General features: G+C 41.6%; 1 protein-coding gene across 1 annotated transcript in view; it reads right to left on the bottom strand.

Moving 5' to 3' along the window:
• The window catches only part of SLC6A11 (solute carrier family 6 member 11), a 141,294-nt gene that overhangs the window by 22,743 nt on the left and 101,133 nt on the right, over positions 1 to 17,418 (bottom strand). Inside the window, exons 7-8 of the mRNA XM_077116557.1 lie at positions 13,237 to 13,340; positions 6,954 to 7,078 (exon numbers count right to left, since the gene is read on the bottom strand). Coding sequence (XP_076972672.1) covers positions 6,954 to 7,078; positions 13,237 to 13,340 — 229 coding nt within the window. The remainder of the gene's footprint in view (positions 1 to 6,953; positions 7,079 to 13,236; positions 13,341 to 17,418) is intronic.

The following is a 17,418-nucleotide window of genomic DNA, read 5'->3' on the forward strand; positions in this document are numbered from 1 at the left end:
ATTAGCTTTACTATCTTAAAGCTTGTTGTTTAGTTGTTTGATATCTTGTTGTTAATCATTCTGGGTTAATTTTCCCCAGTACCCAGGTAGTCCTTCCAATGTTTAGAATAAAATATTGTTCTATTTCTGAAAAGTTTTCTTGGATTATAGTTTTAAATATCCTTTGTTCCTTTGTTTTGGTTTTCTTTTTCAGGGACTCTGATAATAAGAATATTATTTATTCATTGCCTGTCTTTTTTTGTTTCTGGTAGTTTTTACTTTTTCATGTCATTTTAATTCTCTTGATTCTTTTCTTCAATGCTTCTTATTAAATGGAGGTTTTTCTCCATTATGTATTTTGTAATTTTTCTTTATTTCTTACATAATTTTGTCATTTCCCATTTCTTTCCTGAGTTCAATCCATTCTTTTCATTTTTGTACTGTTTTTTGTTATTGTTGTTGGTCCATTTCTCAGCTTTTGTATTTCTGATTCAAAGTGATTTTTCACATCCAAAAATGATTATTTGAGCATATTTATTTGTGTCTGGAGAATTGACTTAGTTTTCTTCGCTTCATGATTGGTTTTGGGGAGGGGGTTGGAATTCTTCAGTAGAGATATGGGAAATTTCTAGTCCTAATTTTTTGAAATAGTTCTTGTATGGACTTGACTTTTCTCTTGTTCTTTTTTATGCTAGTGGAGAGTTTTACAACATTCCTAGTTAATGGTACCCTCTTTTGTCTGTATACCATACTTCAGATATTTTAGTTAAAGTTCATTTGCTTTAATGCCAGAGGGAAGGGTTGTGAGTCCTCTAATTTTAAGGTTCTCTTTTGGCTTGCAGGAACTTAAATTTTCTATCCTTTTTTTTTTTTTTATTTTCCCTTCACCATGCAGTTTCCAAAGGGTACTTGTGCCTTCTTTTTGCCTCTTTCTGCTCCAGAAACTATATATTTCAAAAGGTGCTCTATTGAAAGTGTGTCCTTTAAAACCCCACCTTCTCTTCAAATGGTTCCTGCCTCTTTAAGTCACACATACTTGGAATCCCTTCTCACTAGTCCATGATGCAATTTTCGTTGACCCTTTTCCAGCAGTTTCAGATTTAGAGTGGATTTAATCTTTCTGGTGGTTGTTCCAAATCATCAGCCTCTCTCCTGTTTTTCCGGGTTTTCCTCATTCTTCCTCTGCTCACCACAGAGCTGTGCAGAGGGATAGGGGTGGGACAGTGACATGAGAGATTGTGCTCTGGGACATGGTGATTTTCCTTTCTTTTCTTCTTCTTTTTCACTCACAGTCATTTTGCAATTTTGACAATTTCTGCCTTCAAATTTTGTAGAGGGTGTGGTTTTTTGAGGAATTTACTTTTCCCTTCTTGTTTTTTCTTATTGTTTGGGGAGAAAATTTGGGGAGACAGGTAATTATGTCAGTGGCATTGTCTTCAGACACCTAGAAGTCTACTGCCTCTATTTTTTTTTTTCTTCTCAATAATCTTATTTTGGTTTTGGGATATAACATTTTAAAAATGCATTATAAAATATAAGGATTTATTAAATTCTCAATAATTAAATTAAATGATTATTTATAATTATATTAGCTTTCATTTCAAATATAATTTCCCATAGATAAGCATAATTATAAGTTATTTAGGATTGTCAAAAATTGTCTAGTGTATAAAGTGTTCATAGAGCCTAAAAACATGACAAGAGATGATTTGTAAAAATTCTACTAAACCATGTTACACAACATTTCAAGGACTACATCCTCTAATTTTTAAAAGAATTTGTATAAGATTGCTATGATTTCTTCCTTAAACATTAGAAAGAATTCACGAGTGAAACCATCTGGGCCTGAAGATTTTTTTTTTGGTGGAGAGGTTTTGGTAATAAATTCAATTTCTTTAATAGACATAGAGCTATTCAGTTTTCCATTTCTTCTTGAGTCAGCTTTAGTAATGTATGTGTGTTTTTTTAAGGAATTTGACTATTTTATATATTATCAAGTATATTGGCTTGAAGTTGCTTGTAATATTCCCTTATTATCTTTTTAAATGTCTATAGGATTATAGCAATATGTTCTCTTTAATTCCTGATAGTAGGTAATTTTTTCTCTCATGTTTTTCCTTAATGAGCCTCAATAGGGAGTTACAAATTTTGCTAATCTTTTCTAAGACCGATTTTGATTTTTAAAATTTTTCCTATTGTTCGTATCTCTCACCTACCTTTACCATTTCTTTCTTTCTACTTACCTAGGTCTTAATTTATACTTATTTTTCCAATTTCTTAAGATAGAAACAGATCTTTGATTTTAAACTTTTCTTTCTAACATAGAGTGCTGGTTTGAAAGGATTTATGTACCCTAGAAAAGCCATGTTTTAATCCTAATCCCATTTTGTTAAGACAGACGTTTCTTCTAAGCTCTATTCAGTATGTTTGAAACTTTAATTAGATTATCTCCATGGAGATGTGGCTCAATCAACTATGGGTATTGAATAGATGGAGATGTGCCTCCTCCCATCCTATGTGGGTCTTCATTAGTTTACTGGAATCCTATAAAACAGGAAACATTTCTGTCTTTAGAACCACAAAGCACAGAATTTACCAGTCAGTGACCTTTGGAGATTCTGACAGAGCAGAGAAGAATGACAGAATGCTGCAGAACCATGAAGCAGAGAGTCACCAGCCAGCAACTTCTGGAGATGAAGAAGGAAAACGCCTCCTGGGGAGCTGGAGAAGAAGCTAGCAGATGACACCATGTTTGCCATGTGCCTTTGCAGCTGAGAGAGAAACCCTGACTGTGTTTGCCATGTGCCTTTGCAGCTTAGAGAGAAACCCTGACTGTGTTTGTCATGTGCCTTTGCAGTTGAGAGAGAAACCCTGAACTTCATCAGCCATCCTGAATTAAGGTACCTTTCCCTGAATGCATTAGATTGGACATTTCTATAGGTTTGCTTTAATTGAGACATTCATTTATTAAAACCATGCAGTTTAAAATATTTTCCTCTTTAATCCATGGGATATAGAGAATCATCTTGCTTGCTTTGCACATACTTGGGGATTTTCTAGATGTCTTTTTCTAATTTCTGGATTGCTGACTTAATTCAATGGCAGTTAGAGAACACTCTCTGTCAGATTTTGATCTTTTGAAACGTATTGAAATTTATTTTGTGACATGGTATATGATCTACCTTCATGAATGTTTCATGTGCATTTGAAAAGAACATGTATTCTTCAGTTTTGTTGGGGAAAATATTTTATAAATGTCATTTAGGTCAATGTGATTTATGGGGCTGTTAATGTCTCCATGTCTTTACTAATATTTTGTCTTGTTGTCCTATCAATTATTGAGAGACAGGTATTAAAATCTCCATATATGATGGTGAAATGGATTTTCTCCTTTAGTTCTGTCAACTTTTGTTTTATGTAACCTCTGTTATTAGGTAAAATACATTTACTATTATCTCTTTCCAATGAATTGCCCCTTTTATCATTATGTAATATCCTTCTTTATCTTTTATTTGAAATAGGCTTGGTCTGATACTAATATAGACATGCCAATTTTATTTTACTTATTATTTTTATGGTATACCTTTTCCTATTCTTTTGATCTTCATTTATCTGTTCTTTAAATTTAAAGTATGTCTCTTTTAGACAGCTTGTAGTTGGGTCTTGCTATCCAGCCTGATAATCACTGCTTTTTAATTGGAGTTTTTAGACCATTTGCAGTTAATGTAATTATTCATATGATTGGGGCCATTCTGTATTTGTTTCTACCATTCTGTAATTGTTTTCCTTTTATGCATTCTGCTTTTATGAAAATTCTGTGGGACTTTCCTGCCTTCTTTAGGGTTGGTCATTTTTTTAATGTTTCATTTTACTTTATCTATTAGCTTTTTAATCTCTATCTTAAAAATTTTTTTTCTAAGCAATTACTCTTGGGCCAACAATATGCATCTACAGCAAATCAAAGTCTACTTAGAGTTAAAAATGTACCATTTCTGATACTTTTGATTGTTGTTTTGACCACTTGCTGTCTTGAAACAGACTTCAGGACCCAAGAAAATCAATAATTACATTAAAGGCAAATGGATGAAATGCTCCAATTAAAAGGAAGAAATTATAAGAAAAAATAGAAAAACCCAACTATAAGCTGTTTAAAAATTCAACCTCTGAGAGAGAGTAACTTGACTGCAAAAAGTATCAGAAAGACAAACTGGGGCACATGTGGAGAAGGTCAGCAAACAATAATGCAGTATACCCTTATCTCACTTAACATCATGAGGTGGGAATTAGGGTTTTCATTTTACAGAGGAGGGAGCAGATTCTCAGAAAGGGCAAAGCTACCACAAAAACAGCAATGACCCTTCTCACAAGGCTGTCTATTGTTTATTGAGAGAAAGATACAGAGGTAGTTTGTAAAATTCCAGGTGCTTTGTCCACAGTGAGTAGCTGGATGGAGTGGTCAAAGTGGGGGCTCTGAACTTAGAAGATGAACTCACTGCCCTCCCCCACCCCCATATGGGACATGACTCCCAGGGGTGTAAATCTCCCTGGTAACGTGGGACAGGACTCCCGGGATGAGCAGGGACCTGGCATCAGGGGATTGGGAAAGTCTTCTTGACCAAAATGGGGAAGAAAGAAATGAGACAAAATAAAATGTCAGGGGCTAAGAGATTTCAAACAGAGTCTAGAAGTTATCCTGGTATTCTTAAGTATAGATACCCCTTTTTAGCTTATGATGTATTGGAGTGGTTAGAGGAAAGTACCTGAAACTTGTGAATGGTGTTTCAGTAGTGTTGATTCTTGAAGATGATTATGTAACTCTTTAGCTTTTACAATGTAACTGGGTGATGGTAAGAACCTTATGTCTGCTGCTCCTTTTATGCAGGGTATGGACAGATGAATCAAAAAATAAAAATAAACAAATAAATAATGGGGGGTGGATAAAGGGCAAAAAAGATAAGGTGTATGGATGGGATGCAATACTGTTCTGAGGCACAGGAAGGTAGATGATATATTTGAGACTCTGGAAATTTTATTAATATGTGGGGAGGGTGGGAATGCCATTTCCTTCATTCTTTTCAGGGCTCTGTAATAGTGGGACCAGAAAGTTTGTTATGCCTCATATTGTTACGTTAAGTGTGTGTAATTCACTTGGCAATACATTTGTAAGAGACACTTGGTAAAGCAGTCCTTTATACTACTATTTCTCAAAATTTGAAGACAAAGGCAAATTTGGACTGGAATATGAGCAATAAATCAATTTTTCTTATCTACAGAGATCTACTAATGTAAAAATGAGTTTTTTCTTCTGTTGTATCTGATTAAATTAGAATGACTGTGTTTGTGATAGACAGAAATATTTATTGGTTTGCTTTGGGAGCAAAATATTTTTTCTTGAGAGAACGTACCAAAGCTAATTTCTTTATTATTTTTACAGGTTAATGAGAGAATGAGGTTTTGATCTGGAGGTATTTGTTTGACTTCTGTAAACAACACAAGGTCATTCACTGTGTGAAGAAAGAGTGGTCTGTACTCCTTTTGCTATTGTTTTATTACTTCTTTTTAACAGGAAAGTGATCAGCTTCAAAGAAAATAGGATTCATTCTCAGTATTGGGTTTTTTTTTCTTTTTTTTATTCAAAACTATCATTAAAAAAAAAAAAAAGGCAGGGGCTCTGGGATCAGATGGCCTGGGATTAAATCCCAGTTTTGTCATTTCCAGGCTGTGTGAGCATAGGAAAGTGTGCTCACCTCTCTGATTCTCAATTTCTTCATCTGTAAAATAGAGGCAGCAAAACTGCGCCCTCACAGGGCGGATCTGAGGACTGTGTGTGGTGTGTGACAGCCTCTGCCCAGAGGGGGGCACTCAGTGGTTGAGAGCTATGGTCATATTATAGCCTCTGGGCTAGCTCTGGCCTTTTGTTTTTGGCAGGGACCATGAACACTAGGCAAACAGCCATACCTACACCAGGATTCTCAGTTGGAGCAATGAGGCCATTTGGGGGTATCACAATGAATGGGCGTACCCTGGGTACTCAGTAGGTGGAGAACAGAGAGACCAGACTCCCCATGCTCTTGACAAGCTGTCCCATCAGATGTTTTTGTCATGAAAAACCTATTCATAATGATCTGTCCTGGAATTTAACTCTGTTTAACATGTAAACACAAAATATTTTTATACTTAACATGCTGAATTTCCCCAGGATTCATGCACCAAGTAAAGCAAGGGGAGAATTATTCACTATTTTGCAAAATCATCTCAGCAATGATAAATCTGCCCTTAATGTGTTTGATAGAAAGAGACATCAGTCTGCATTTAAGGCTGTCACATGGGGAATCTAATTTAGGGCAGGGAGAAGGAGAGGCTCCCCAAGCAGAGGCAACAGCACATGCAAAGGTCCTGTGGTGGGAGGGAGTGAGCTACAATGCAGAAGTAAAAGCAGACACTAGGTGGGGCAGAGTGAGTGTGGGAGAAACACACTCAGCGCAGAGTGGTGGAGACGTAACTCAGGGCTCTGTGGGTCACACTAAGAACCCAGAACTACGAGAAGCCAAGGAAGGGATTTTGTCTGAGAAGGACCTGTTCAGATTTGCATTTTGAAAACAAACACTCTGCGAGGTGGCAAATGCAGTGGAGGGGGCTACAGAGAAGGCAAGGAGGCCTGTGAGCGGCTCCTGCAGTCAGCCAGGTGGGCAATGGGGACTGGACCTGTGGGCGAAGTGGATGGAGAGGAGTGACACTGAACAGGCAGACTCTACAGGGCCTGGGGATGCCTCAGATTCAGCAGTGGGGAGCGGGCAGCATTTCCCTCCCACGTAATTCCCAAGATCCCGGTCTGTGGATGGACAGCGGGGCCACTTCCTGTGACACGAACTCAGGAGAATAAGCTGAGGGCAAAGAGCCTGTTCTCATTATAATTGGCCCCGAGGTCTCCCGCATGGCCCTGGGCTTTCACATCTCCGACAAGGCAAGCTCACCTGACTCTGCCACCTCAGCAATGGGCACTCCCTGCTCGTATGCCATGAAGCCCAGGACGGAGAAGATGGCAAATCCGGCCACGAAGCTGGTACCACTGTTCAGGCAACAGAGCATGATGCAGTCCCTGTGGGCAAGTGGTGAGAGGGGCTCAGGTCAGAAAGGGGCCCAACTGCTCACATAGTCTCCATCTGGGTATCACAGTGTGCTGGGGGCTGGGCGGGGGGGGGGGGGCAGGTGTGGGCAGCCCCATTTTCTCCAAGAAGCACTTGAGGTGCAGAGAGGTTATGCGGCTGTCCGTGCACACATAGCTCCTCCTGCACTTCCAGAAGACAAGGTGGGAAATGAACCAAAGGCACTGAGAGGGGTGGCAAGGGAGGAAGGGTGGCAAGTGGGAAAATGCAGACTTGGCAAGAACATATTTGCAGACAAACCAACACTCCCCTAAATGCCTGGTTAGAGAGAAAACCAGGGAAAGCAAATGGGGATTGTATTGCTTGGAGGTCAACTAGGGGAAGCAACACGGCAGACCTCATAAGTGAAGCTGCCACCAGCCTCTGGGACAGAAGTCAAGCTGCTTTATTGAAAGAGCATCCCACAGGTCTCGCTACTCAGCCTTCTGCTTGCTTGCTGCGAGGCCCTTCAAAGGTCTGGCCATCTCAGGGAGGCATTTGTCAGAGAACTTACTCTTACCAGCTTGCAGAGGGGCTCACCGGCAAAGAAGTGCCAGTATGAATCCTTGATGGAAAATGGTACAGACCAAGGAGAAATCAGTCTACAAACAACGGGGCTTTGCCAAGAAGATGGTACCCCTCAAGCTATGGCTGCCCCTACTGTGGGCTCTGCATCTCCATGCCACCAAGTCATAGAATCAGCCTCTATGGACCTCAGCCCCTGAAAAATGTGGACATGGCATTAAGCATCCTGTATGTGTGAGAGATTTTCTTCAAAGGGGAGGCGCTCACAAGGGCTCTTGTACCCCTAATGAAAAGGAGCTTGTTGAACAGAATCACATTCATGGTGATTCTAAATCTAGGACAGGGAGGGGGAGAAGCTGTTCAAACAGAAGGAACAGCATGTGCAAAGGTCCTGGGGTAAGCATTTGTTACTACCAAGAACTTCTTTATGTTGCATTCAACCTAAATCTGCCTTCTGTAATAGATTTTAGCTTTACTCTCCAAACAGTGTTGGGAGCTTCTTCACCTTTGGAAGATCTGAGGACAGGGGTCCTCTGTCTCCTTTAGTTTTTGCCTTCTCAGTTAAATGTCCCAGTTCCTTTACCGATTTCTGGTCCTGCATATATGTTATAGACTCCTCTGTCAGGTCTCTCTTAAAATGTCACAGACCAGACTGAGCACTATACTCAAGAACAGAGCAGAACTCCACCTCCTCTTTTTCTGATGTCATACTCTCTGCAATGGAATCAAAGGGTGCACTAATGTTTTCATGACTGTGACACCTAGTCGCACAGCAATGACCACGGGAATCCAGGGCGTAGTGGAGAGAGCATTCATTAGTCTGTGGGTCAAGAGCCTTGAGTTCCAATTCTCCCTGAACACCTCTTCTCTGGGCTTATTCTTACTATCTATAAGATGAGATGCTTAGATAAGGTCTCTTGGGCTTTGTGATAGATTAAATTATTTTCTACCAAGTAATCACTCCCCTTAGCTTCTCTTTGGGGTAGCAGTGTATTTTCCTGTCCCACTGACTTTGGGCTTAGCCTTGTGACTTGCTTTGGCTAATGGGATATTAGCAGACGTAACAGAGGCTTGAGATGTGTTGTCGTGACTGGATTTGTCCTATATCCACTTCTGTAAATTGCCATGAGAAGAACCTGTCCCTTCAGCCTGTATCCCAGAATGAACACAAGAGGAGCAGACTTAAACCTGGACCCTGGAGCCTATTCCACCCAAATCACAGCCTGAAATTTCCCCAGATGACCAGCAGATTTGTAAGCAATAAATGCAAATGCTTGTGTGGTAAGCCATTGAGTCTTGGGATTGTTTGTTACACAGCATGAATGTGGCACTAGTTGCCTGATACAAATCTCTTTAAAGAACTCTGGCATTATGAACATTAGCTGAACTGGTAAACACAAGAACTTTATCTGCAGGCCTGATTTACCTCCTCACAAAAGGAACTTTGGTTCAGCTCAGATAAGAACAGAATTATTCCTAAAGTTAGGATAAATTTGCAACTTGGACCAGTTTCCTGAAGTCTCAAGTAAAATTATCCTAATTCACTAAGCAGTGATAAATAAGATGGTAATGGTGAGGAGAGCATTTTTTATCCTCTACATCCTGGAATTCCCCTGTATTATTCTGAAAGTACCTGCAGTGCACTGGGCCCTGTGATAGGATTTTTGGAGCACTATATCATTTAATCCTGAAGCCCAGTGAGGAGAGTCACATATTCAAGGTCTCACAGTCAATTGTTGATCAGGTCGGAAGTGGATCCAATTTTCTCAGACACCAAAACCCATGCTCTTTCTAGGAGCTAAACAAAAATGATGCTAAGAATGAAGATTTCCAAATCCTGACATTTGGACAGTTATCTCTGACCACCCATGTGGGTGCTGAAAAACCAATATCCACTGTTAAAAAATCTCCATCTTTTCTTGGAGGCCTCTCCAGTGATCTCACAATACCAGAGAGACAGACAGGGGGACAGAGAAGCTCTAGACAGACTGTGAGGTCCCTTCCAGCCCTATGGCCCTCATCCCCAGCTTTGGGACACCCCATCTTCACGTCAACAGAGCTTAGGGACGTGTGTTCCGAAAGTCAGGATTTTCCCTGCCTGGTTTACTCAGCTTGAAACCCCTCTAATCTCCACTGTCTAGGTAGAGGGTTGTGTAACAGGTGCTTTGAAGTCAGTAGGAGCTGAGCTGGGCTTTTAAGACCTGCATAAGCTATTATATCATCAAAAGAGAGGGTAGCAATTTACTCTAACTGAGTTGGGAAGAGCTGTGCATGGAAGTTTGGAAAGAAAAATGACGAGCCCTCTGATTTTGCACTGTCACCTAGGGGGGTTGCTTTCTTCTACTGATGGGAGGGAGGAAAAGCCCCATGTGTTGGATGGGAAAGCAGAGGAGATCTGAGGTGGCCAACACATAGCAACCCATGATGCTCAGTGGGAAGAAAGCTGCCGCTGCCCCAGAAGACCTTAGGCAGCGAGAAGATGGGTTCGGCCGAATCCTCTTCAACAATAGTGTTCGGGAAAGAAGAACTGGTCATCTCAGGTAGAAAGGAAAATGGATGCCGCAGCCAGAAAGACCCAGGGGCAAAGCCATGTTCCATCACTGGTCATGTGAACGCAGGCAGGCACCTCACCTCCCCGTGCCTCAGTTTCCTTGTTTGTAATAATGGGATGGCTCCTTCCTTCCATGCAAAATATCACTTACACGAGGCCCCACGGAAACAGTGGTGAATAAGAAAACCCAGCCCCTGACAGCCCAGACGGAGGAGGTGGCCAGTGAGCAAGCCATTTCCACACTGCCTATTGCAAAAGGACTGTGAGTGTACTGCACGCTGGCTGTGAATGCGGTGACCTGTACAGCAGCAGCATCCCACTCCAATATCTCGAGTGGATCACACTCAGTCCAGACTGGGAGTCTTTGCAGGTGCTATTCTCTCTCTCTGGAGTGATTTCTCTTCCTGTCCACAGTTATTATCCTGTATTGTGGCTGACAAGCGTGGTCACTCCTTTCTTAACTTCCTGGCTGCTAAAGCCAATACCATGCCAAGGGATGGTTTAAACAACAGGGATTTATTTGCTTGTGGGTCCGAGGCTAGAAGTCCCAAACCGAGGTGTCAGCCAGGCGATGCTTTCTCCTTGATGACGGCGGCATTCTGGGGCTGGCGGCTGGTGACCCTTGAGTCCTTGGCTTCTCTGTCACATGGCACTGCACACAGCAGTGACTTCTCCTTTCTCCTCTAGGTTCTGCTGATTTTCAGCTTCTTCCTATGGCTTTCTCTCTTCATTTCACTCTGTTTATAAAGGACTCTGGTATCTGGATTAAAGCCCAACCTGATTTGTTGGGCCACACCTGACCTGAAGTATTAGTTTCAAGAGATCCTATTTACAATGGGCCACACCTCCCAGAATGCAGAGACACAACCAAAAATATGTCCAAACTGGAGTGTACAATTCACCGTACCACAGCTCCCACCCCCAGACCCAGCTCCACCCGTGATGGCCTTGAAATAGAAAGAATCCTATGGGTGATCTGGCTTGTCCTCCTATGCCATCATCCCTCTGCCCAGCCATACCAAATGATCTCTGCTCGAAGACACCAAGGAAGAGCGGGACTCACTCCAAATGGCACGTTTAGATTCTACAATAGCTTGTTTTGGGTTTCTCTTTCTCGGATTATGCTTTTCTTCAGCAGATTGTATCTGCCTACTTCAACTTCCTCAGTGCCTCAGTTTCCCCAAATTACAAACTGTACTTTAGCTACACCAATCGTTTCAGCATCTCTTATGGTATTGGTTCCAGTGTCTTACACTCAGTAGGACCCAATAAACATTGAAGAGTTAATGAACACATTAAAAAAGTGATCACTAAGCTAGCTTTCAGCCAGGAGGGAGCAGAGACTTCAGCCTGGGTGGACTGGGGATTTGGAGGCTCTGGTTGGAGTCTAGACTACTGCTTACTAGCTACGTACTGTGGAGAAGTTCCTTCACCTCCATAAGCCTCATTTTCCCTATCTCTATGATGGGGACCACATGGAGGGAAGTTACCATTTTCAAAATTTCTTTCAATTAAATGACCCCCTTTGTACCTCACAGCATCCTAAGGGTTGTTCCAAGTAACCATCCCAAAGCAGAGTCTGAAATGATCCTCATATGACATCCTCACTTTCACTGAAGGGGCTTAGTATTTAGACCACTGCCATTTGCTAGCAGAAAACGACTCATTACTTTAAGTGTGTGATGCTTATTTTTCTACTGGTGTTTTTCCTATTGGTCTGTCTGTATTCTTTACATATTATGGATACATGTCCTTTGAGTACCATATGTGGTTAGCACACCTTTGAATTTTGTACCTGATTTTCATAAAATTTTATTTGGGAGATATGATACAGAAAAGTATGCCAATGATATTTATATTAACTAATTTTTTATTATAAAAGCAATATGTACTTACAGTAAAAACAAATATACATTTTAACTGCACAGAAAGGCATAAGGTGGGGAAAAAAATCTCACCTATGATTTCCCAGTCCCACTCTTTGGAGGTGGCTGTTTTAATGGTTTCTTGTGTTTCTCTGCAGAAATCTTAGACATTCTATATTTTTATGTGGACCGATCTGTCATTTTATTCCTTTGGGATTCCTTTAATTATGTTGCTATTGTCTACATTCTTTCCCATTCAGAAATCATTATTTTATTTCTAGTTTTAGTAAGATTTTGTTAAAAAAAATTAGTTATTTAATCAATCTGTCACTTATTGTGATGAATATATGGGAGGAGGTAAGAGAATCTAACTTAATTATCCTCTCCCTCCCCAATACCTATCCTAACTCAAAATCATTTGTTGAAAAATTTCCTTTCTCCCCTAAATCTGTGCTCAGAGATGGCTTCCTTGTCATTATCCCTTATTCCTGCATGAGAAGGTCTTCAGCTCTAAGGGAAAGATACACTGTCCATTCAATCATGAACAAGACCTCAGCAAACACTGTCGTCACAGACAGTGGCCTTGGGCAAGTCCTTTGCCCTCTGTGGGTCTCCCCGGCCACAGAAATCAGACGGCAAGGATGAGAGGCAAGCAGCCAAGGACCAAGTGTCTTAACCCACAGCTGAAAGAGGCCAGAAGAAGCCAGAGGGGCTGAGGGGCAGAGTGGGTCACCAGCCCCTCCAGGGTGACCTAAGAGAGGATCCTATTGTCAAATGAGAAGGGGCAGGAAGCAGGTTTCTGGCCCGAGGCAGAAGAACCGGGTCCACGGTATTGTTAAGACCTGGGTTCAAGTCCTGACTTTGCCACTTGACTAGCTGTGTGACCTCAGTTAACTTACTCACTCTGGGCTCCTCTTTCTTCACTGGTGTGGACGGAAGAGAGAGCTTTGCATTCTAGGATGGCACTGAGGTGTGGACGGAAAGGAAAAGAAAACAGTCTGCATACAATCGTGACTTGGCTAGCTCCTTGGGTGGGCTGCTCTTTGACCCTCGGACAAGCAGAGGCCAACTAGCAGCCCGTTTGTCTCCTCCTGGACCTGAGCTAGCCTGCAAGCTGGAAGGCTCTGGGGATTTGGTGGAAAGCTGCCAGGGTCCCGGGGAGTGTGCTCACCTGTAGCAGTTGTTGTTATAATTGTTATAACTTCCCAGAGCGGTCAGACAGCCCAGGCAGATGGCATAGGAGAAAAATATCTGCGTTCCAGCATCTACCCAGACCTGTAGGAAGGCACAAAGAAGTGGGCATAAAGCGAAGAAGTCAGACGGGTGGTAGCGGGTGAGGAGGGGCGGGTCCCAGTTCTCCTAAATCCTCCCCACCCCGTATCCTCCTCCACCAAAAACCTGACAAGGTGATAATCAAGAACTCCTGGGCATCTCAGGAATACATTTTTAGGAGTTCTATTCTTGGAGACCACTTGATTAAGTATAAATGTCCCTAATTAATTTCAGAATTTTCTGGAGATTATGGATAATTTTGTATAGAAGAGCAAGAATTTGGATGCTTATGTTCCTGGCTCCACCATCAACTATCTCTATGTATGACCTTGCAGAGGTTACTGACCCTCTCCTAAGCTTAGTTTTCTCATCTATAAAATGGAGAATCAACTTATCTCTCAGAATTGTCATGAGGATTAATGACAACAAGCATAAGTGCTTGAGACCTGGTATGTGTTCAGTGAGTCAGGTTTAAAGCCAAAAAAAGGGATTTTTCTCTGTAACTAAGTTGACCAGGAGAATACTGTCCTAAGACTGTGCTCAGGGGAGGGCACTTGCCTAGGTGACCAAGCCTAAGAAGCAGTGGGGAAGGGCAGGGAGGGACAGGGGAAGGTAGACCCCCCATATCTCTATCACCTTTCAAAGTAGACCCTCGCATTTAGGCTCCCTACATAGTACGCAGAGTAACTGCTTTCTGAGTCTTCAAGTTCCCTTCACCAAAAGCTCCTGTGTACGGCACAATGTACATTGGGCATTCAGCAACACCTCCCTCTGTGTTCTCTGAGTCCAGCTCCTGAAGTCAGTTCTGGTGTGTGCTAAGGAAAAGCCATGGCTAAAACCCAAATGCAGGTGATGAGATAGATGCTTGGGTGTCAACTGCCACCGTGAGAATAGGGCTTTGCAATGAATACAATTAAGAGCAGACATTAATTGAGCACTCGCTATGTACCCGGCTCCATGACGAGCCCTTTTTGCATTATGCATTATTGCATTTGGATTTTCACAGCAAACCCCTGAGGTAGGTGCTCTTGTTTAACACACACCCCCCACACACACACACACACACAAACGCACATGCCTCATAGCTGAGGAGACCAAAGAACTGAGAGGTTGAGTAACTTGTATAAGAACACACAGCGGGAACATGGAAGATGCTTACCCATGCATGCCAAACCAAATACAGAATTTAAGATTTGGGATCCACGTCAGAAGTCCTGTGGTGCAACCTCCCATTCAACTCAAGACTCTTTTCCGAGTCCTCCCTAAGGAATAGTCTCTGCTTGATTACCACTAGTGACAGGGAACACACTAGCTACTGAGGCAGTCCCTTTTTGCTTTGGTAAGCCCTGACTGTTAGAACATTTCTTAAAATGAGAGGACTCTTCCTTACTGTGTTCCCTGGTTCTGAGGCTACAAATAACACACCTCTCTCTTCTATGTGTACTACTTCAGAGACTGAAAAAATCACCAGTGTCCCAGGACCCCAGAGCTCTTTCTCTTCCAGATAAAATACCTCTACTTGCTCTCTCTTGGGGATTGGATTGCCAAGTACAGTTTATTCGGCCTGGAATCTGCTCATGTTTGCTAAGTCATTCAACAAACATGTGCTACAAATGGAGATCATACTGCTGCCTCTGAATCTAAGAAATGAATATTTTTCTCCCTAACACAGGGTCGCTGGATTTAGTGTCTAGACAAAACGAGGGACTTCGGGAGAGCTCTTTCGTAAAGTGAGGGGCTGGAGGAGTGGCAGCAGATTGGCGTAGGTTGAGACCTGAGGAGGAAATGGAAATAGGGAAAATATATATATATAAACTCTTTCAAGAAATTTTGCCATGAAGGGGAGGTGGGAGATAGGGTGCTAGTGAGGGGCAAACAAAATTTACAGAGGATATATATTTTTAAATGGTAGATTCTTAAGAGAGCTTAAATATTGAGAAGAAGGGTCCAGTACAGAGGAAAAGTGTCAAAGATTCCATAGAGACATGAGAGTATTTTAAATTTCTCCTGCACCATCTCAGTTTCCACATTTGTTGCTTCAGTGAATTCCATCTCTTATTTGGAAGAACCAATAAAGAATACGGAAAAGTAAAAAATAAACAGGCAAGCAAAAAACCCCACCACAATCAAAAAATAGTATTTCCTGCTCTGCTGACTCAGGAAACAGGAAACTAGATTACTGGGGAAACCCACTGAAATGACCAGTGCTTGATCAAACATTGATTCTTGTGTTTGAAAAAATAAAAACATTTTAAAATTCCTTTTTTTTTTACGTGCCTCTGCAAATTTCCCCAGCTATACCGAGTGTCCCTCCTTCCAGTTCTTTAGTGTCCTCTGGCCGAATATACAGGTCAGACTTAGGGGAAAGTTGGTTTCGCCATAGCAACTGGCCCCATCATTCAGCACCGTGGCCCCACATGGTAAATACATGAGTTAGAGAAACACCAACTAGAGCTTTCAATCCACATGCCCCAAAGGTGAGCCCCCCTACTCCCCACCCCAAACCAGTGGTTTTCACTGGGGAATTTTCCTTGTGGTTTGCATCTTGAGTACCTCAACATTCAAATGGACATCTGCTAGTTTTACCTGCTCAGCCTTCTTCTAAGTTTTGGGGCAAGAGCATTCTGATTTTTCTTTGGGAAGTGACTTCCCTATTCAGCGGTAACTCCATGACCACATGGCCGAGGCCTGGTCAATCAAAGCATTTCTCTTGCCACAGTGAACCCAATCCTGGGACTTTTGCTAAGGTTACTGGAAACAGGACACCCCTCTTATGATGGGGATATTCAGCTTGTAGCTGTTGGGGGCCATCACTGGCCACGAGGGAAGAGCCTGCCTGAAAATAAAGCCAATGTAGAGGAAAGTAGAGTCTAGAGGCAAAGAAAGACTGATATTGTTGATATCATTTGAGTGCCTGGATCCAGCCATGCCTGAAATCAGGCCTGCTTGGGAACATTTCCATTACAGAAGCCCATAAATTCCTTTTGGATTTAAGCCAGCTTGAATTGAACTTCTGTCACTTAAAATGGAAAGAATTCTGTTAATAGCAACATTGAGCTTTTAGAAGAACCTAGAGGATATAAGCCCAAATCCTTCAATCAAGCCTGAATTACTGATGAATCTGCCTTTTTTGTGTGCTTTTTGTCTGCAGGGATCTATGCCAGACTCTCAAAGAGGGGCTGTAATATTAAATAAAGGACTCCGTCTCTGTCCTCAGATGAGATAAGATGAAACATTCATAATTAAGGTGCCCAGCACCTAGGAATCATAGAAAAGGGGAAAATCAATACGTGCTAGGACAGTCACAGAAGGCTTCCTGAAGTAGCACACCTTTCAAGATTAGAGAAGAAGGAAGAGAAGGCATACAGAGCCTAGTGATTCATGTGTGTGGGGGTGGGGAATGTGTTCTCAAATAATTCTCCCCTTTTACTCCCCAGCCTCTGTTGGAAAAAGTCTACATTTTTTTTTATTCTAATGTTTACCATTAAACTCACACCTTGGTCCACTTTTTTGATACCGTCTGTGACAAATATTGAAATTAGCCAGTAGCCTCTATTTCTTTTCCCTCCCAATCCCCCAGCATCTAATATGAATAAATATCCATTTGCTCCAAGTTAATACTTACAGGATGATCCGTGAACTTATTCTACTTTTCGTATACATACTCTCCTCTCCATCATCTCCCATTTTTTATTACTTGTACCTAAACCTTCATTATCAGAACTTACAACCATTGCATATTATATTACCCTATAGTCATTATTTACTGTTAATTCTACAGGAGAACATAAATGTAAGGCTCACTCCCACTCTTTAGATCAATGCATTTCAGTCACTCTGGTTGTCTGTAGCTTGTACTCTAGTAACTTCTTCTGGAAAGCTTCATGGAAAATAATATTTCCTAGGGTCTTGCATATTCATGATAATTTATCTTCGGCTTTCACCCTTGAAAATCAGTTTGGTTAGATATAAAATCCTTGGTTCTTTTTTTTTTTCTTTCCCTGTGTATTTTGCTTCCGCTGTTTCAGTTGTCTTCTGGCAGAAAGCATTGCTATGGAATAGCCTGATGTCAATCTAATTT

Source organism: Tamandua tetradactyla, chromosome 9 (genome assembly GCF_023851605.1).
Source record: "Tamandua tetradactyla isolate mTamTet1 chromosome 9, mTamTet1.pri, whole genome shotgun sequence".
NCBI classification, from domain to species: Eukaryota; Metazoa; Chordata; class Mammalia; order Pilosa; family Myrmecophagidae; genus Tamandua; species Tamandua tetradactyla.